The following is a 21,965-nucleotide window of genomic DNA, read 5'->3' as shown; positions in this document are numbered from 1 at the left end:
TTATTTTTACTTTAAAAACTGAAGGAACTTTTTGGCCAACCCAATAGAAAACAACTATAGAGAACACTGCTTTAAAAAACTTCCCAAAAGTTTTTAGTGCTTACAAAATATTTGATAGAGAATACTTCTTTACTATATCATGAAATACAAAAAGTATCTAATTCTACCAACAGTTAAAATTTACAAGCTGGAAAGACTGAGCAAATAAATTGTGCAAAAATTACAAGAGAATAAAATTACAGACCAACCTCCTTCGTGAATACAGAGACAAAAGTCCTTAAGAAAATAAAAGCACATGGAATCCAGCAAAAAATAAAAGGAAAATTCGTCACGACCAAGTGAGGTTTAGCCAGAAGCATAAGGTTGATTTAACATTCAAAAATCAATTTAACAAATCTTACTTCGAGAAGAATTCCAAATATATGTACATACTCTCCCCTCCTCCAGGGGTGGACCTTAAGTCCCTCCTCTCCCTCGCCTTGGGTGCAGACTAGACTTAGTTACTTGCTTCCAAAGAAGAGAGCAGAGAAAGTGAAAGATAGTAACTTTACAGAATTACTATCTTTAACTGGCAAAGGCCACCTCACCACATATCAAGGGTGGCATTGCCAGGGAGGTCCTGTAGCCAGTGGTATGATGGAATGAGGACACCTAACCTCCATGGTATTCTTTCCAAAAACCCATAACCCCAGTATCATCATGAGAAAAACATTAGACGAGCCCAGGTTGGGAGACATTCCACAGGACACCTGGCCAGTACTTCTTTAGACTGTCAAGGTCGTGAAACTCAAGGAAAGACCAACAAACTATTACAGACCAGAGGAGACAAGACAACAATGTGGTGCCCTGGACTGGATCCCAGAATAGAAAGAGGACATTAATGGAAAAACCTGCAAAATGGAAATTAATTTGGGAATATAGTTAACAGTTTTTAAAGCCAATTTAGTTCACATTAATAAAACGGGGGATAAAAGTCACAAGATTACCTCAACAGATGCAGAAGAAGCATTGACAAAATTCAACACTCATTTCTGATTTAAAAAAAAAAAAAACCTCAGCAAACTAGACATAGAAAAGAACTTCAATTTGACTGGAAAACCTCCAAGTAGCTTATATTACTTACTTGATGAAATATTGAATATTTTACACCTACTATGAAGAACAAGGCAAAAACTAGTGCCCTCAATGTTTCTATCCTACATAGTGCTGGAGATCACAGCAAAAGAAAGAAATAAAAAAACAAGTAGGAAGAATTAAACTGTGTTTATCAACAGGCAACATGGTTATTACGATGTCAGTTTTCCCCCAATATGATCTAAAGATACAATGTAATTTTCATAAAAATCCCAACCGGATTTTTAATAGATATTGACAAGTGAATTACAGAATTTATATGCAAAATTCAAAGGATTTAGAATAGCCAAAACAATCTTGAAAAGGGAACAAAACTGGTGAATTACACTTCCTGATTTCATGCCAGAGTAACCAAGACAGTGTAGTATTGGCAATAGAACAAAAAAGAGATTCCAGAAAGAGACCCAAACTTAAGTGGTCAATTGATTCTCAACATAAGCACTAAGGCAACTCAATGGGAAAGCCTTTACAACAAATAATGGTACAAAAACTAGATAAACAAATGGGAGAACTGAGACTCTCATACATGACTGGTGGGAGTATAAACGGTACAAACACTTTGGAAAACCATTCAGCTGTTTCTTATAGCATTAAACACATTTCTACCCTGTCTCAGTAATTCCACTCCTAATTAATGCCAAGGGAAACGAAAAATTACATTCACAAAATGACGTGTAAAATAATCTTTGAGTTATTCATAATAACAACAAAAAAAACTGGAAACAACCCAAATATCTATTATCAGGAGAAAACAAATAAGGTATATCCATAAAATGGAATGGACTGTTGACTACTGACATACACGACCAGTTGGATGAACCTCAAAAACATTACGGTGAGCAAAAGAAGCTAGACACACAGCATTACATCATCACATACTGATTACATAAATGTATGATTACATTTACATGAAGTTCTAGACTAGGAAAGACTAATTTAAGTCAACAGAACTAAGAACACGGCTTGCCTCTGAGAGGAGTCAGGACAGACTAGAAAGAAACAAGGGGGAATTTTCTGGGGTGATGAACTGTTTCTCACCAACAGAAGGATAGTAACTTGGATGTATACATGTATCAAAACACTGAACGCATACCTCAGATCTGTGCCTATCACTGAATGTAAATGTTATCACAATTTTAAAAGTATTTCGAATTTAAATAGTGCAAAGATATTTTTAAATTTCTCACTTGTTCCTCTATACAAGCCAAAACCTTTTTAACCATGTCTGAAGACAAAAGCATCACTGACACTGAAGTGGCTGTATAATTAGAAAGGCTTGAGAGTTAGTCTTCGTAATTAGGTCTTTCTAATTTGTTTCGAGTCCAGTGATTCCTTTGTATTAACCAAGCAAGAACATTAGTTAAATAAAAGGAGCCACTGAAAATAGACTTTTCAACTGAAATTACTTTTTAGTTCCATAATTCAGATTCTAATGTGTACTTAAACGTAACTCCTAGAAAGAAGTCATCTGAAAAACTGCAATATGCCTTCCACCTCTGTCTTAAGCAACCCAGAGCCATGAACGCTGCAACGCAAGGTGGAGTGCAAAGGTTTGGTTCATCAACACACTGCAGTTAATTTAAGAAAATGGGTCAAAAAACTAGCAAGACACCAAAACACAGGTGTATGCGGCAAAATAAAACTGCTGCTCTTCCCTGAGGACTCTATAATTTACTTATACTTCTAAAAAAGATGGGAGGACGGCCCTCCAAAAGCAAAGCCTACCAAAAGGTACTGAAATAATACCTCCCAGCACCTACAACAGTACCGTGCATACAAGTTCTCAATAATGATCTCTTTGACTGACATTCAGCGATTCCACTACGAGGAAGAAAACAAGCCCAAAACATCTGTTGCCAGGAGAAAAGACCAGCACAACACCTGCCTCCAAGAAGGACTAGTAAGTCCTGAGAGCAAAGAGCAATACAAAGAATTTTCAGTCAGTACAAAAACAAGCAGCATAAACAAGGTAATAAACAAACCAACAATCAAGGACAGAGGATAAGGAAACTGTTATGAGTGACATTTTAAAAATATTTTTAAATACTATATTTAAAATTAAATTATGGAACATACAGCTTAAAAGAAAAAGCAAATAATATACCTCTTAACAGATGGTATAAAGTATGTAATCTGGATGAGAGTTTACTTTCTTCTCTATAAAAAGAGTCACATAGAAAACAAGCATTAAGATGTTTCAAGTGAGAGTTAGCAGCAACTAGAAATCACAGGAGTTAAACAAATGCATTCTACTTCTTTCCCCTCCAAATCACCAAGGGTCAAATTTTAACCACTCTGTATTTCTCTGTTCACAAAAGTTATTTTATTCGTGGCAAAAACATTTTAAAATATTTGACACACAAAGTATAAAATAATCCTACCATCCAGAGGTAATCACTATCACCATTTCTGTCTTTATCCATCCAGACACGTGTTTGAGAGTCACACACACACATTTAGACATGCAAAACTATGGAGGAACCTAAGGGGAGGAAATCTGTTAGCTTGCTCTTTCACTTAACGCATCACGAGCCTCTTTCCATGTCCAACAGAGCAAGGGCATCCTTTGGCAACCTGCAGTCCCCTGACCATCATTTATTCAACCTTTTAGAAAAATCTATTTACATTGGTTCCACTTATTTTCAACGCTGCAAACAAATACCCGGTGCACATATCCTTGAACACATCTTAGATTAACTCTTGGATAACTTCATCAAAGTGGAATTATTGAGCCAAGGACCTTCAGGCTTTTGATACTGTCACAAACAGTGTAGGGTCTGCAATTTTACTCTTCTTGCAAATTAATAAGGTAGCCTGCCACTGTTTCATGGAGGCTGTGAGAAGGCACGAGACTCTCAGCCACAGACTAGGACAATCTATTACTTTTAACAATAGCAGTCGCATTTGGGTCCAGCTCCCTAAGCCCCAATTCCCATTGGGTCACCTGACAAAGAGGGCCAGGTGACCCTGCGCAAGGCAGCTGTACTACAGGAGGGGCACCGAGCTTAGGGAACTGCTACAATGAGCAGAAGGCGTGGCTGCCCCCCGCTCCAGAGAAAGACACGCCTTTCCTAGATGTCGCTACAAAAACACCCTTGAAAGGACTGTCGGGAACAAAGGAGCTGCTCTGCTCCCCCGAACATGCAGAGACATGACAGAATTGGGGAAAATTCTTCTCGCAGTCAATACTTCCAAAATAATCCCCCCAACAGAATAAAAAATACCTGACCAATAGTTTTGACTTTTGCCAATATTAAGACAGGTTAGCATTCTCAACTGTTATAATTTTTATTTTATTGAATATATTTTATATACTTAGTGATCATTTGCTTATGTTATTTTTGGATTACTTTCTCACATTATTTGCCCTTCTTTCTACAGGAGTGCTCATCTGTATATACGGAACATACTGAATATGTTAACTCTTCCACACCGAACATATTAACTTCACTACATATATTAATTCTTAGGCTCATGTGTAAATATTTCCTCATATTGTCTAAACTTGTTTATAGTGTTTTGGGGTATTTCTGTATGATCAAATCATTCTTTTCCTTTATGGCTTAAAAAGGCCTAATACCAAGAGTAGTAGAGTAGTGAAACCAAGACAACTTGGTACTCATTTTTACTCATTCTCTATCACGTCCTTAATCATGAAACTCCCAGCTTTAACTGAACATGCTGTCACCTAATAAAACACTATATTCACCAGTCTCCTTTGCTGTGAAGTACAGCCACGTAACTAAGACGTAACTCATGAGATGTTTACACAGTGTTGTTTGAGAACTCTGGGATGTGTCTTCAAAGGGTGGACATGGTCTCATTCAGTCTTCCTGCAATCCACTGCTTGGATGTGGACCATGGTAAGACCAGCAGCCCTGGAGTTGTACCATGGAAGTCTGGAAGAAGCCTGGGTACGTGATTACCTCATGAGGCCAATACCAGATCTGAAATGCCTTCTGGAATTTTCTGACATCAGTGAGAAATAAGCTTGTACTATTTGGTGAGTTTTCTGTTTTGCAGATAAGCCTAAGGCTAACACACCATTATTAAAACATTAAAACATTTTCTTCTAATACATGTAAAGTTTGGTGTGAATTAATCTGAGATCAATATTGCCATAAGGTACAAGGAAGGGATCTAACTTTTCCCCCAATGATTAAGCCTTCCTAAGTATGTCCGAGATATTGTTATATTAACTCATACATGTTATGAGTTCATTTACTTGAGGGCTGGGTCTGATCATTCATGTTCCTCCAAAGATAACTCTCTCCCTCAATCTCTCTGTTCAGAAGACACTGAAAATGGAAGGTAAGATTACCATTTTTTAAAATAATACTCCACTTTTGCTTTAATATTTTAATGAATACAGTTCAGGAACCAAAGTCGGAAACATCTAGATCTACAAGTCATACCTTATCAGTTCCAGAAGGCACCCAAGCAATAGCATAACACCTACTAGCATTCTTATTCTTTAACTGCTTTACAATAAAATAGTTTATATCTCCAGAGATCATTTAAAGCTTAAAATCTACAAAACCTTTTCTCACTCTAAAATATGCTACAGACACAATACATTATCAGAGTAAGGAGAAGTATTACCTAAAATGCTGAAAGAATAAATTACTGGGGGGGAAAAAAAAAACAACGGAATTAATTTTCCAACTAGAAAATACTACAAACTAATGAAGAGGACATGAACTAACTAATGGGCGCTGGATTCCCAAGTTTCCCTTTCAACTACTCACCCCCAGAATGACCTCCACAGCCACTTCCGTTTGTCCCCCCCGCCTTAACAGCTTCTTAGATTTCTCTCTCAGAGATCTTTTGCCAAAACACCCTTTCACAGGTCTGACCTAATCTAGGCCCGTACTGGCTCTGCACTGGGCACAACGTGGTGCTCAACACGACCCGCATAAATCGGGCCTCCCTGAACCTCGGTTCAGTGGCTCGTCACTCAGAACAGAGCAGTCACCAGTAGGAGAACCATTTCTTACTTAACATCTTCTTTAGCTTTGTCTTGGTTCCTTGGGCTAAATATATTTGCCTACAATTGAAGAATCTGGGAAAAGGGAGCGTTCTACTATTCTACCTTTTCTCTAAGTTTCAAATTATTTCAAATAGCAAGAGAGACAGAGAGAAAGCACAAAAAGAGAAGTCAAATTTAGCTCGTTGGGGAAAAGCAAGGATGTGTCCCAGAAAGTGTCTGTAAGTGTTCATATACTCTGCCGTAGCATTATATTAGGGAAAAGAAAGGGTAAATGTTTTGTATACTGAGTTTCTAAAGCACTGGTGTAAAACCTAAAGGAAATGACCTAAGCCAGTGAAATACCACTTTTCATGATCTCTTGGGAAAAAGAGGGAAAAAAGTATTAAGGAAAATAACTGAGAAAAAACATTAATAAGGAAAAAAAAATTTTAACCCACAAGTTCTAAGACTATAGAATGATTTTGTGGCTCACATGCTTGACCCATGGGACAAGTTCTAAGGTTGGAAAACAGAATCTATAAGCCTCCGTCTCAGAGCACACCTCTATTCGTCCAATGACATCTATTTTTCCAGACCTACTTCACAGGCTACCTCTTCCATAAAGCCTCAACACATCCCACCCCGGTTCCCCAATCCATCCTCAAGACACACACCTGACCAGAGAGGCCCCCTGTGTGAGCTGCTAAAGCATGTACCTGAGCCTCTCTTCTGGGAGGTTTACATCTACGTTTACATCACTGGAATTTGCCCACGTCTTCTCTCCCTTTTATGAGGCTGCACGTACCTGCTTCTCAATCACCCTTGTTTCTTCAATACCTAACGCAGCACCTAAATCCAGGGAACTCTGCAGTATTTTTTGAATAATGGTCAAAATTAACTAACGTTAACTAATTCGAAATAATTACAGCACTCCTTTCAAAGCACTAACATATACTGCGCATTTCAAAACACTTCTACCCACACTCCCATAAAACATTTAAAACATTCTAACACTCAAAGGGCAAACAGCTATCTGGAAGCCACAGCTAACCAGAACTCACTGTCCAAAGATTCTAGAAAGCTCAGGGTTTTGTTTTTGTGGTTTTTTTTTTTTAACTACACTCATACTTCAAAGAAGAGATGTATCAACTTTTCGCTAATATTAAAAGGATGCTCATTTTAAATCTGGAAGAAAAAAAAAACTCCAGCAAACTTTTGGACTCTTTTTAAAAGATGAACAAATACCTCTTCAGTTTCAGGAGCAACCTGGGAATCAGTAATCTCATCTAATTCCTCTTCAGCAACACAGTCTTCCTGCTCTTTCATCCCTTGTTGCCCACAAGCCTGCAAGTATTCTTCATCCTAACAGCCATTAAAGAGAAAGTAAGTTTTTCTCATATAGCTTTGGGGTTTTTAAGCACTTTTCACCTTCATGACTCATGCTTAGTTATGTTAGCAAGTTTTACTATGGCAATTATCAGACTGAGCAGAAAAGCACTAAGCACAAAACCAGAATGGGGCCTCCCCTGGGTGTTCATGAGAGCAAGAGAGCAGTACGCCAGCCCAGCCACTACAGGGAGCGACACGGACCCTGCTTCAACCTCCAGGGGCCCTGACAAGTAGCTCTTCTTCAAAGCAACACTAAGGAAATATAATCTTAAAAGAAAGTGTGTATGTGCTTGCACAGAGCAGCTCAGCAGCAGTACGCGGGCTGGAATCATGCCCAACTCGAACCGTTTTTATAGCAACAGAAGACAACAAAAGTATGGGCAATTCAATTCAACTCAGGAGCTGTATTAAAATTACATGTTAGAATTAGTTTCTCCATCAGCCGCTCCCTTGAATTAGAAGGATGATTCCAGGTTTGCATGAAATGTAAGGGCATGGCAGCAGGCAGGCATCTCTTGAGGGCATAGAGAAGGAAGCAGGCAAGCTGGCTAGAAACAACAACTGCAAGGAAAGAAGGGCTCCTACAGGTATCACTACAAGTAACACGATCTGATCCCCTCCAGGGGAGCTGAACTCCCCAGTGCCCCTGGCCACCAGCTCAAGTGAACAATAGGCAGGAAGGAAGAGTGGACCAGCTGCGGGACCTGCACAGCCCTACTGCACAAAATCCAATAGTCTCTCTACAAAGAACAGCAGCTGTACCCAAGGTGACAGACCACCTTAGTCCCCACAACTGTCTCTCAAGACTGTCCAAACACACTGCATTTTACTTCCCAAAAGAAACTGTTACCATCCTATCTAAAAGAGCAACTATCACTACCCATGATTCACGGAGAGCAGAACTGTCGGATACAATGCTAATCAAAATTTTCAGCCAACATACAATGGAGAATAGTCTACATCACTGAACTCTCACTGGGAAACAAAAATCTGCTATCCATTACATAAATTACCAATCTGAAATTGTTTTTACAGAACAATGTTTTATGAAATCTCAATCTATGTTAACTTTAAAGGCACTAAGTAAATCTGGTTGTGCTCAAAAGTATAAATCATCTGACAGTGTTCTAATATTCTGTTGAATAATAAATAATATACATCTCTTCCTAATACAAGAACACAAGTTTTTACATCAAATCCCAATTCACTCTCAAGATTAGGACAGCAAAATTCAAAAAAATTTTTTTGAGTATGAAAGGAAAGAACACCACAATTTACTACCAACTTTCTATGGGAAAACGCAGTTTCTTCATATGTAAGACTGTCCCTTCCAATTGTAAAATTCTGCGATTTTATGATTCCACTCCCAGTTATACACAAAATTCCTCCCTGTGACGTTACGTGTGAGCTCAAATAGACAGAACATACTCGTGATGAGTACAGTTAATTCTAGCTTTAGAGTACGAGTTAACAAGTCCTAACTAGGACATGAAACACAGTTAAATAAACCATTTAATAAACTCAAATACCACTGGGACACACAGGACTGCAATCTACTCACATGTTTGTTACTCTAATAATGAATAATTAATTAATCTGTGCACCAGTGACAGCCTAAGAAGACAGTAAGAGGCCCGCACTGCAGAGCTGGAGAAAAGTATTTCACAGCTTAACTCCATTTTTCTCTTCCCATGCAAAGAAGAGGCAGTGCCAGATTCTACCACTGTGATAACTATAAAGAAACCAATAATCTTCAAAAAACCGGGAAGAAGGGAAGGAACGAGTGTGGCTATAAAGCTGGATATACTGAGGTGAGCCAATACTGCTCACAGGAAGACGTCTAACTTCGCCTTACCTTTAAACTTTACAACTCTCTGTGAAAATATTTGGACATGTTCAGTTAAGTAAATTTATTTACTTTAAGATTTTTTTTTAATTCTGAAAAAATTTATTTTAATGTGGAGAAGTACTGTGAGTATACTGAATTTGCATTTTTTTCTTTTCAATACCTGAATCTTAGGCACAAGATGCTGGATAGTTAAGTTGGATTTTATACAACGAGGGGCCTAAATGTAGCCTCAAGTTTGGAAAATAAGAGAGGGAAAGTCCTCACTTACTAAAAATTCTCTTTACAACAAACTCTGCAAGAACACCAAAGTGAGAGATACCTCTTACGTGACCATGTATACGTGCTATCAAGCACTTTCCACACTGTGATTTGTTCCACTAAAGTCTAAGTTGACAGAAGGCAGGGGCCATGCGTCATGCTTCATATTTCAGCAATACTTACATCCCCGCTGCTTGGACACTGGTAAACATCTGTTGAGCTTTTGAATTTACAAGGGATGTGGCTGACCGACCATCTCATTTTAGGGATGGGCAGCAGAAACACTAGAACGCTCCGACCAGGGAACAACGCGGCACATTTTTAAAAGATCTTGGCTTAATTTTTAAGAATCATTTTAAATCACAGCGTCTCACTTTAACATAGTATATGGACACACCAGTAAACCAGAGAGCACCTGTCCACACTACTGAAGGGTTTATTACCAAAACAAACCATTACAGAGTTATCGAAAAAACAAGGACCCATGATGCCTTTTACAGGATTCTGTTTACCAAACCCAGAAACATTTTTTCATTACTGTATCTACTAAAGAGAAAGCATTCAAAAAGAATAAATCTTAAAAACAACACTGCGATATATAAACGCAACTGTGTTTGGAACTAAATATTCTAAGGCTCCACGTAAACAATTAAGTGTCTTTCAAAACTACACACACACACACACACACACACATTTTTTCTCAAATGAAAAATTACCTACTCTGAATGGAAACATTTAAGAGATAAAGGCAGAACTCTAGCCCTAACGCTGCATGCCTCCACCCCATTCCAGCAGCCCCACTCACGCTGCACCTCGGGGGAGACTAGCACCCTGAAAACCCTAAGATTCTACTGCACCTATGGAGGTCATGCCCTTCCAACATAAATTTCGTTAAGTGCTTATTTCAAAAACAAATCTTTTTTAATGATAAATCATGAAGACAGATGAGCAATCTTTCACTAATACCTTTTTCTTTCTTGACAGTTCAACCTAAAAAAAAAAAAAAAAAAAAAAGCTACCAACCAAAACCACCTTTCTGAAATAAAAATCAGTGCAATCTTTGCTTCCTGATTACAGATAACAAATTGTGTGTGACATTTCCTAAACTAACCTCCAATCTCTTTATTCATGTTTAGACAGTTCTCAGTTACAAAAAAGGATGAATGAACAGGACATCAATCACTCTGGAATATTAGCACCTTAAAGATGTCTTTAGCAGGTCAATAATCTTTTCACCTTAGAAGGACTTTATCAGATCTTGTCTAAAGCCTGGATAAAAGCTCTGCATTAAGTACTTCTAACAACTGACAGTGTATCTCCACCACACAAAGCTGTTTTCTTCCTCAAGGTCATGATTCTGTGCAGCCTTCCAGGATGACAAAGGAGCATTACCTCTGGCCAAACAAGCTGTCAACACAAACTTTGTCATAGCGCAGATAAAGAAACTGGCAGACAGTGATAATAAGGTCTAATTTCCCGCCCTCCCAGGGGAGGGAAACAGATTTCAAATCAGTCTAGAAACCTATACCCAGGCAGCCATGCTATCTTCGGCCATACAAAGGAGAAAGACTCACTGTGAACTCATCTAAAGGCTCATTGATCTCGATGTCTAACACCTCGTCACTGTACAGCTGCTCCTCCTCCGGCTCCCCCACGTACTGGATGTGGTCTTCTGTCAGCTCAGCACCGTGGCCTTCATACTGTCCTTCTTCCGGGTACTCAGGAGCATACAGTTCAGATCCATCAGACTTGTGATAAACGAGTTCATCCTCTCCTTGTTCATACTCGGATTCCTGTTCTCCAGACTGGTCATTAGTGTTGTCAGACAGTTCAAATGATGTGACCATGCCAGATGTGGTATTCAGACTAATTGTGACACCCTGAGAACTAGAAGGGACAAAAATACAAAGAAAGGCAGGCAACTGGAGTGAAGCTCAAAACTAAATCATTGCATAAGTTAACTGTTAGAAACACCGGTGAAAAGTTACTCCAGTGACTGATCAAGGCACACTGACAACAACAATGACTGAAAGCAAAACTCAACATGCTACCTACTAAGCCAGCACTACAAACTCCTCCTGCACACCGCAGAGCTCAGTGCGCTATACGTACACAGGGCCAGCACCAGACTCCTACTGCACAAGGTGCCCCCTCTATCATCAGCTGCAGCTTATCTGACCGGGAGAATCAGACCAACCATGAGAAACAGGTCTACCTGGCAAAAGTCCAGGACTGAAAGCAAATGGACTACGTTTCATTCTAACTTCCAGAATGAAACGGGTGGTATCTATTTTCTAAAACATCCAGGTAAAACTAGGAGTATTACTCTATAAACAGAAAATCACAGATGGAATTTTAAGAACAACTTGTTTTCTTTTTTAAATCTATGACGCAAACTATAAACTCCTATTTAAAAAATCAAAATATTAAAAATCTGCACGAAAATACATTTCAATGTTCAACTAAAGTTTATACTAGCCACAAATTTTTAAAAAACAGTTAATTTCTGAGTAAAATAAATGAAGGCAGTTTTAAAACTGCAAAAAAAGAAATCATATTCCACCTGTTAAATCACAACAGATAAATGTCAAACAATTAAAAATGCATAATAACACTTAAAATGCAAGGTTTTGTAGCTAAATCTAAGTTTACACTTATTAAGTATCCAATCCTAACAAAAAATTGAACATGCCACATACACTTGAAGACATATGGCTAAAAAAATTCCAAAGGTTTATTTCAAGGGCAACTTAACTAACTCAAAAGATCAAAATATAATAATGATGTCACAGAATGGAATTGGGAAACAAATAACTAACAGAATAGATTAATTTAAAACTTGTTACCCATAAAAATTACTTTATGTTAGAAAAACTATTACAAATCTATAGCTCAACAATGAATGGAATATATTTGTTAACTACATTTATAAGCAAGAAGTGTCTCTATATTTTCACAATAAATGTTTCCTCATAAAACTGAAAAAAGTATTCCACCTAACAGAGTATACTAAATGCCTCTTCCTCTTCTTATAATTGCATTACTATGTCAGCAACAGAAAGATATTCTTTATTGCCATGCACTGAATATTTTTGCCCCACCCCCCCCCCCCAAATTCATGTGTTGAATCCTAACACCCAATGTGATGGTGTCTGGAGGTGAAGCCTTTGGGAGATGCCTAGGTCATGAGGGTGGAACCTCATGAATGCGATCAGTGCCCTTACAAAAGGGACCCGAGAGAGCTCCCTCACACCTTCCAACCATGTGAGAGGGCTGGGGGTCCTCACTAGAACCCAACCAGGCCAGCACCTTGACCTTGGACTTCCCGGCTCCCAGAACTGTGAGAAATAAATTTCTGTTCTTTGTAAGCTACCCATTTTATGATATTTTGTTATGGCAGCCCAAACAGACTAAAACAACTATATTCAAATAGTCAACTAGAGTCGAAGTACCGTCCAAAGGAATTTTCAAAATGGCAATTCAGTTACTAGATATGTATAAATAAAAACTGTCTAAAATGAAAACAAAAGCAGTAACATCAAACTGTGACCAACAGTATTAAGAGTCAGAGGCCACTGCCCCCTGTCCAAATAAAGGAATTCTTTAAAAGAGCAGTGCATATACCTGTACTGAACTTTTATAACCAGCACTCAACAGAGCTCTCAGGGGTCGTTAAATGCTAGACCAACACTGACTTTAAACAGTTGATGTATTTATAGAAAAATATATATGGCTTCCACATCAAAGAGTTATATTAATATCCTGTTTACAATATAATCATATGTTAAAGATACAGTACCACATTATCATTTATATCCCACTATAATTATAAATGTTACTAGAAATTTAGTTACATAAGGAACATTTTTAATGAGCTAATATTGAGTACCTGAAATTTTCTTCGTCTTCGTTATCACTCTGTAGAAGATCATCATTTAGCTCCTCATCTGACAAATCCGACTGATTCTAATTAAAGTAAGAAATCTAATTAATGCATGTCACTTCCACAAAAAAGACTTGTTACAAAAGTGCAAAATTACATTGACTGGATTGTTTCTAACCTTGTTATTAAAACATCTGCCATTCAGAAAGTTTTCTCAGTTTGATATAACCATCTGACAGTCTAGATTCTACATATGGCGTACTGGCTAACTACCCCAGACTAATTTTTATTTATTTATTTTTTAATTAATTTATTTATTTATGGCTGTGTTGGGTCTTCATTGCTGTGCGCAGGCTTTCTCTAGCTGCAGCGAGCAGGGGATATTCTTTGTTGCCGTGCGTGGGCTTCCCACCGCAGTGGCTTCTCTTGTTGTGGAGCATGGGCTCTAGGGCGTGTGGGCTTCAGTAGTTGTGGCGCACGGGCTTAATCGCTCCGCGGCATGTGGGATCTTCCCGGACCAGGGCTCGAACCTGTGTCCCCTGTACTGACAGGCGAATTCCTAACCACTGTGCCACCAGGGAAGCCCCAGACTAATTTTTAGATGCACAGTCAAATAAGTATAGAAGCAGCAAGCATAATGATCATATTTACTATAACTCTTAACGAAAGAAAAAAAAAGGAACGAGTCCTTTGGCAGTACCCTATAAACAAGTAATTTTTTCTTATCATAAAAAAAAATGGTATCCTTAATATTTGACTAAATTTAGCACAACAAAAGAAAAAAATAGTGGAATTTTAGAAATAAGCAGATTTTAGATAACTAGAGTGCCCAATTGAAACGGTAATGGACTAAAAGAAAACTCTGGTTTGTCCAGTACGGATGAACACATGAAAATAAACACAACTTAGACCCTCTCTCCTGTTCTTGACAGGCTTGTCTACTCATCAGATCAGTAAGTAGAAGCAGCCTAGTGATTTTGCCAACTGGTCAAATTTCTACAGTTCCAGGCTTTGTTAGGCTGCATGCGTGCGTGCCGGTCTCTTAGATCCCGGGGCACCTCACACTTCCCTACCCTATTAAAATGATTTCTGTGGTGTGTGTGCGTTACTACTCCCCGACAACACATACACAAGGGAAGAAAGAGGAGGAAAAAAGGACTTGAGTTTCTACTTCAAGATGAACTGGAGTGAAGTGTTTCCTCAGGCAAGAGTGGAATAGCTAGGGAGGACTCTGGTCAGCGTGGTCTGCAGGAAAGCAGGGCAAAAAAGAGTAAGAGAAAGTGGCCAAGAATGCCTGTGAAGTCATTAGGGCCAGGTGGGCTCCCTGATAGAAACCCAGGGCAAACTATGATACATCAGCCTTGCCCAAGGGTAGAATTCCAACTTCATGTCCAAATACTTTACTACATTTAAACATTGTAACATGTAATTGGTATTCCTCACTAAAGCATTTTAAATAATTACAAAGGGAAAAAATGTGTCTACGTTAGGGTAGTGGAGCCCCACGTACAGTGAGTGCAGTTCAAGGATGTGCAAACTAATTCACTGAGTCAGAAAGGACACAGTCCTCCCCTCCCCTCTATGACCATGACACACGAAGGACTGGCCCTGGCCCCCCAAATCACACTACACATGCGGCATCCTGAGGCCAGAGCACAAGCTCAACATGGGCAGGCTGAGGGGCACTCTCCCTGGTTTTTCACTTTCAGTCACTATGATCAAGTGGGTTTACAGGTAACAGGAACTAATCCTTACTTAGAGTTACAGGTGATGACAGAGCCACTTTTTAAAGGAGAAAAGGTTGGGGGAGGCCAAAGCCAAGACACCTGCAGGCCTATGGTGCAATAAAAAACAGAAAAGAGAGCGGCTACAGCAAATTCATGTATTAGAGAAGATGTTAATGCAACATAGTAAGTTACAGGAAAATGGCAAAGCTGGTACTTCTAGTACTGGACCTTCATCAACTAAATTATAAAAGGAAAAGGAAAATGTAATCAGATCTGATAAATCAGACAACTGATGTGACCCAATCACCTAAGAGTATAATGAGCTTGAAAATAACTGCTGACAGTAAGGAGCCATCACAATCTGAAGGCTTAAAAAAACTAAGCATGAAAAGCTATCTTGATATTTAGTGATAATAACAAGTGTCTTTAAACTGTTAATAAGTGAAATAAAAATTCAGTATTTCACTTTAATTTTTGGCTTTTTATTTTTAATGTTTCATACTGTTCAAAATATATTGGCAGGGGACTTCCCTGGTGGTGCGGTTCTTAAGAATCCACCTGCCAGCGCAGGGGACACGGGTTCGAGCCCTGGTCCGGGAAGATCCCACATGCTGCAGAGCAACTAAGCCCACACGCCACAACTACTGAAGCCCGCGCACCTAGAGCCCATGCTCCACAACAAGAGAAGCCACCACAATGAGAAGCCCGCGCACCGCAACGAAGAGCAGCCCCCATTGGCCACAACTAGAGAAAGCCCACGTGCAGCAACAAAGACCCAACGCAGCCAAAAAAAAAAAAAAACCATATATATATATATATATATATATATATATATGTAGAGTTACATATATACATATACACACACGATATATAAATAGATATACACATCAACGATAACTGCTTCCAAGATTTTACTTGATCAAGAGTTTAGAAAAACCTACATCAGGTTTTAGACTTTTATTCTTATTTATCTGAATATGTATCATATTTGAGTATGTTTATTTTTATGCTTATCTCTGAATATTCCCAAAAAGTAAATCCCAGCTCCAGTATGCAAATACTAACCACTGAATGTTAAGGAAGGAGCTGCCACTTCCTTCGGGCAAGTGGCAGTTTTGCTGCCGCCTTCATACATTCAGTGCCTGCTAGAGTGCCTTGGCGTAGCAGGAGCTAGAGTACTTGCTTCAAAGGGTTTAGGGCTTGAATTCTAAGTTATCAAAGAACTTACAAATTAAACACTCAACTCTTTGTGCATTTAAAAAGTAATTCGATTCACAAAATTTTAATCTATACCCAACTTTCCAGTAACACATCCCATGCATAAGATGTACTCCTATATTTTAAATGCAATTAAATAACTATCATTTAATTTCAGGAGGATCTGTATTTCTTACCTTTTTGCCAGAGAGCAAATCTTCTCCAAGTAAGTCATCTTCAAGTTCACTGTGGGAAAAAAGAGACATGACAATGTATTATTCCTATTACACACTGCGAAGTTTGTAGACCACTGGGAAATTTATCCAGGACTTTAGGGTTTGGGTACTTTCACATTAAGTTTGCTACATTTTCCTTTATTAATAATGAAAACATATTTTCAAATATATAGGGAACATCTGGTCCTTTAAGTATGGGAAGCTTTGCTATAACTAGCGGCTCTCACTAGACTTCTAATCTTAGTTTTTTCACCTCAATATGAGATCTTAATTTCTCTGGACTTTTTCATTAATGAGCAAAAGAAGAAACTATAATACAATATCTATGCTTTCTCTTACCTACGATGAAATAGGAAAAGATAGATGCCCAACGTCATTAACTAGGAAAATTAAAAACCAAAATCATTGAAAGACCATTTAACACTCACACTGCGAAAACTGAAAAAGTTTAAAAATGAAAAATCAATGCTGATAAGGACATTCAAGTAAATCATAACTAAGAGAATTATCTTTATAACATGGGAGTCATGTCAGCTGTCTGCAATTTTTTTGTCAGCATGTTTATGTTTTGAAGCAATCAGAAGGAGTTTTTCTCATAATTAAAATAGAAACCCTTACCAGATGAAAAACCTGAAGACATTTCCCACTGTATGTTCCTCTAACTGATGAAGATGGCTACCACTAAATTACGTCTTTTAAAAGCAAATGACTAAGGACCAACATCTAGGAGGAAACGCAATTAGACTATGATTCTAGGTACAAATGCCAATGGAGATTTAACTGCACCAATGTTCTTGTTATGATTTGCTACTTTTTAAATAAGGGCTCTGGTTACAAATATCTATAAGTTCTATAGGTTTTGAGTGCTATTTTACCCAAAACCCATGTTTACTGTGCAGAATGCCAGAATATCCTGGAATGCACATATGAAGTTACAACAGAAATTCTATATACTACCTTTTAGAACCAGAAACAACTCAACAAGTCATTTCATTCATGCACTGAATACCTCTTTCATTATCTTACGTTACCCTACATAAATCGTATACCATCATTTTATAGATAGAGAAAATAAGGACAAGATTAAATGATTTGCCCAAGGTCACACAGCAGAGACAGATTCAGGACGAGAACTTAGCTCATGGAAAAAAATCTTTCATGGACCTGTACAAGTAAAACGGTTACTAGAGACTAATGTATAACTTCTTCCAACATTTTCAATTCACAAATCATCTAATCATCTTTCAGATACAATTTTTGTATCTTCAGTGTTACAATCATTTTCCATGGATGAGGAAAAAATGCTTTCTAGTCACAATATTTACAATAACCACATTCGAGAATGTGATTCTAGATTACCCCCCAAAAATACAAGCATCCCTTTGAGGACAAGCACCCCTCTGGAGCATCCCTCTAAGTAACTGAAAAGGGAAGGTAATACCATTTGCCCAGGGGAAACTAACTGAGGAGAGCTCTTAAAACCATAATATGAACAGGCGCTGGTAATCATACAAGCAAAAATCTAGAAAGTATTTGTTGCTGACAAATATATGGAAATAAGAAATCAGTCTTGGACTACCACCTGTTTTTTCTAAACAAAAGCATTTTTTAAAAGAAGATAAATGAAAACTTTACCAGTTGTAAATGAGTGGAGTGTACAGAGGTGGAGAACAGTTGTTTCCATGACTAACAAAGGCAATAATAGCATGAAATAAGAAAGCAAGACGGGAGACAGAAGGATTAAGTGCACGCGACTACAATATGCATAAATTATAGCTCAAGAAATCACTAACGCCCATTCAGTGTGCGACATGCCAAGAATCACTCCACGCGTTTCACACATACTCGCTCTTTTGTTGACATAACACAACCCCAGCAACCAGACACCTACATCATTCTCCATTTTTTTCAACGTGAAAACAAAGAGGCCGAGATGTTAAAGAACTGGCCCAAGGTCACCCTGCCTCCAAGTCAGAAACCAGTAGATGAGTTGAGAAGTCTGGCTCCAGAGTCCAAATACTAACTACTATGCACACACCCCACAAAAGTTAAATGTAGTTAGTTCTCTATTGTTATCATAAAGTTGGATCCTTACAAAGAGGTACACAAAAGGGAAGAAACTTGTAAAATACGAAACACTACCAAAATTACACCAAGGGTCACCAAAAACAACAATGAATGAATGGGACTGAATGGTCCAAATCGAGTCCTTTCAAAGGGGTGAGCAGTAATGCTCGTGGACAATACGGTAACTGTTAGGAAGTGACAGGAGTACCAAAAGGATGAGGAGGCTTCCTGCATTCAACGGCAGAGCTCCCACAAGATTTCACCAGTAAACACTACTGGAGGAAGAACAACCTCTTCGGCAGGTATTTCTTATCAAAGATGAGAGACAACCAGCCCTTAGGGAGCAAGCACATTTTTACTAACAAACAGAATTATACTAAAAGACTTTTTCGGGAAACAGGTATTTTGCAGGCAGTCACCTGGCTGCAGCCTTTCAAAATGAGAAATCTAAGTGACAACAAAGACTGCACGTGAGTTCATCGTCTCTGTGCCTCCCCACTCCAGGCCACCCTTGTCTGGTCCCTGCCGGCTCCAGGCCCTGGAGGGGGTCTCCGGGAACGGCTCCCACAGGCTCTCCGGTTCCCCCGGCCTTTCTTCTGGATGGGCTCGGCCATGGGAGGTCCCAACGGAATGTCACAAAGCGGGAGGAGAGATGCCCCCCCCCCCACCTGCTCAGCTCCAGTTCCACCCCCCACACAAGCGCAGCCCTGGCTGGGCCCTCGGACACCCCTCCCCCGCGGGCCTGCTGCTGCTCCCCCAGTGCCACAGCTGCTTCTTTAGCCCAGCCCTCTCAACGTCCCCGTCATCAAATGACCTTCAGTGGAGACCTCCTCAACATGTTCTTTCCTACCGGGATGTACACTGATACGTTTTCTGACTCACTCTTCTCCTAAACTTTCAAACTTCTCCTCTACCATCCAGTACATGGAAGAGGTGAAGAGAGGACACTGGGACAAATGCTAGTCACACTGGAAAGAACAAGAAAAACTAGAGCCCTGTCTCACTGCAAACAAAACCCAATTCCATCATAGTAGAAGACCAACTAATGTCATGACAACCAAAATAAATTCCCACTGAACAAATACTGGGACAATTCAAACATTAATAAGAACAGTAACTACAATGGATTAAAAAAACACATGCAGTATTTAAATCTATGCATTTGAAATGATTCAAAAATAGAACTCACCTCTGGAGAATGCTAAGGAACTGACCCATTATTTTGAAAACTGATAAATAAAAGTAAAGAATCAAGCACTTATTCTGTACCTCAGAAGAACCAAGTAGTTTACAGAATTACCACAACTAACAGAAAAAGAAGGAATGACAGAATGAGAATATCACCACTTTAATCATCTAATGGCTGGTAAAACCACAAAAAGTTAATGAGACATTGTGAAGCTCCTGATGGAGGAACATACCACCAACTAAGACACTGCAGAGCCCCTACTCCTACCCAAATTCAAACCTGAATCTGATCAACCTCCAGATCTAACTATGAATTTACAGAAAATGCAAGAGATGAAGGAACATACTAAAAACACTCCAGGAGATGCAATCACCAAAAGTAGAAATTCTCCAAGATAAACCCCTTGTTTCTTCAACAAAAACTTCAGGAAACTAACAAAAACTGTGGAGAGAACTTACAGATGAAACAATACTTAAAAGACCTACCAATCAATTATGATATATGGATCTCATTTGGACTCCAAGTCAAACTATAAAAGAACACACAGACACGTATCCACACTATATGTGTATGTATTTATAATATACTTGTATATACATGAGACAATCAGGGAAATGTGAACATTAATAAGACATTCCTATTAAGGAACTTCTTTTTAGATATAACTATTATGGCTATATTTATAAATCCTTTATTTTTTAGAAAGATACAATCTGATATATTTTCAGATGAAATTATGTCTGTGATGTGAGGAGGGTTACAGAGATCACAGATAAAACAAGAGTGCTTCCTACTGACACTGTTGAAGCTGAAGGATGGTATATTGCCTGCACTGTACTATTCTCATATACACTTGAAATTCTCAATAAGTTAAAAAAAAAAAAATCAATCAATTTAATCAATTTCAGGAGGAAGGAAGGAACGAAGGAAGAAAAGGAAGGAGGGAGGGAGGGAGGGACGGAGACCAAAAAACACTTTAAAACTTTCATAGGAACATACAGAATACAGGGTAGGGAAGAATTTCTTGAGGACAAAAGGCAGAAAGCAGCTTGACTGACATCACATGTCTCCTGGAGAGGTGCCCTCAGGAAGGCCACGGTGTCACCAAAGAGTGCTCCTTACCAAATGCACAACCTGAATCTAGGCTTGAGGAGACACTAGCAAAGCCACACTTGAGGGCTGCTACAAGATAAACAGTGTGTCCTCTTCAAAAATGTCAAAAGTCATTAAAGACAAAGGCTTTATAGAAGCCTTTACAGAAGTCTTTAAAGACAGAATTCTTCCAGATGAAGAAACAAAGAGGAGGAAAAGAAACTCATTTTTGGCTAGAAAGCACATTACTGGGACAACTGACAAACCTTGGATAACCAATGTAGATTCAGAAGAAAATGGCATGATACAAACTACTGCAAACTACTGTCAAATGGTACAGGAAAGAAAAATGTTCTACGTGTGTGTATGTGAGCGTGTAAAGAGGGAGAGAATAACATGAATATGACAAAAAGCAACTGTGAGTCTGAGAGAAGGGCTTGTAAGAATTTTTGGGTTATTCTTGCAACTTTCCCATAAGTCTGAAAATGATTTCCAAATACATTTTTCATATTTTAATTTAAAAAAATAAACAAAAAACATACAGGAAAAGATTATAATGATATTATTTATAAAAATCTACTTGAAGACTATTAAGTTTAAGACAATACATGCCACAGACTGGAAGGAGATATCTCTAAGCGCAAAAAACAAATTTCAAAAAGTATAAAGAATCCCTAAAATCAATAAGGAAAAGACAAGCAACCCAAACGAAAAACAGACATAAATACTACCAGATGACTAACAGAACAGAAAGTCCAAATGATGAGTAAACTATGAAAATACACAAGACTTTACTCAGCTCCCCATCATAGTCTTTTAAATAAAACTAGTTATCAGTACTTCCCAATAGGACCACTGCTTATATAGAAAACTTTGCTCTAAGCTCTCACTTTTTTAGGGACTACCTTAAGAGTCATTGAGGGTAATCAACTTTATGTAGACTATAAGAATTACATAGTTTTTAATGTAGATTTT

General features: G+C 38.5%; 1 protein-coding gene across 5 annotated transcripts in view; it reads right to left on the bottom strand.

The window, feature by feature from the left end:
- The window catches only part of RBM33 (RNA binding motif protein 33), a 116,951-nt gene that overhangs the window by 79,327 nt on the left and 15,659 nt on the right, over positions 1 to 21,965 (bottom strand). For all 5 annotated transcript variants that reach the window (XM_061198990.1, XM_061198989.1, XM_061198986.1 and 2 more), the window contains exons 3-5: positions 16,604 to 16,652; positions 13,489 to 13,565; positions 11,174 to 11,486 (exon numbers count right to left, since the gene is read on the bottom strand). In XM_061198990.1, coding sequence (XP_061054973.1) covers positions 11,174 to 11,486; positions 13,489 to 13,565; positions 16,604 to 16,652 — 439 coding nt within the window. The remainder of the gene's footprint in view (positions 1 to 11,173; positions 11,487 to 13,488; positions 13,566 to 16,603; positions 16,653 to 21,965) is intronic.

This window comes from Eubalaena glacialis, chromosome 8 (assembly GCF_028564815.1).
Source record: "Eubalaena glacialis isolate mEubGla1 chromosome 8, mEubGla1.1.hap2.+ XY, whole genome shotgun sequence".
In the NCBI taxonomy this organism is placed as follows: Eukaryota; Metazoa; Chordata; class Mammalia; order Artiodactyla; family Balaenidae; genus Eubalaena; species Eubalaena glacialis.
Note: the sequence above shows the minus strand (reverse complement) of the source record. Positions and strands in the feature narration are given on the sequence as shown.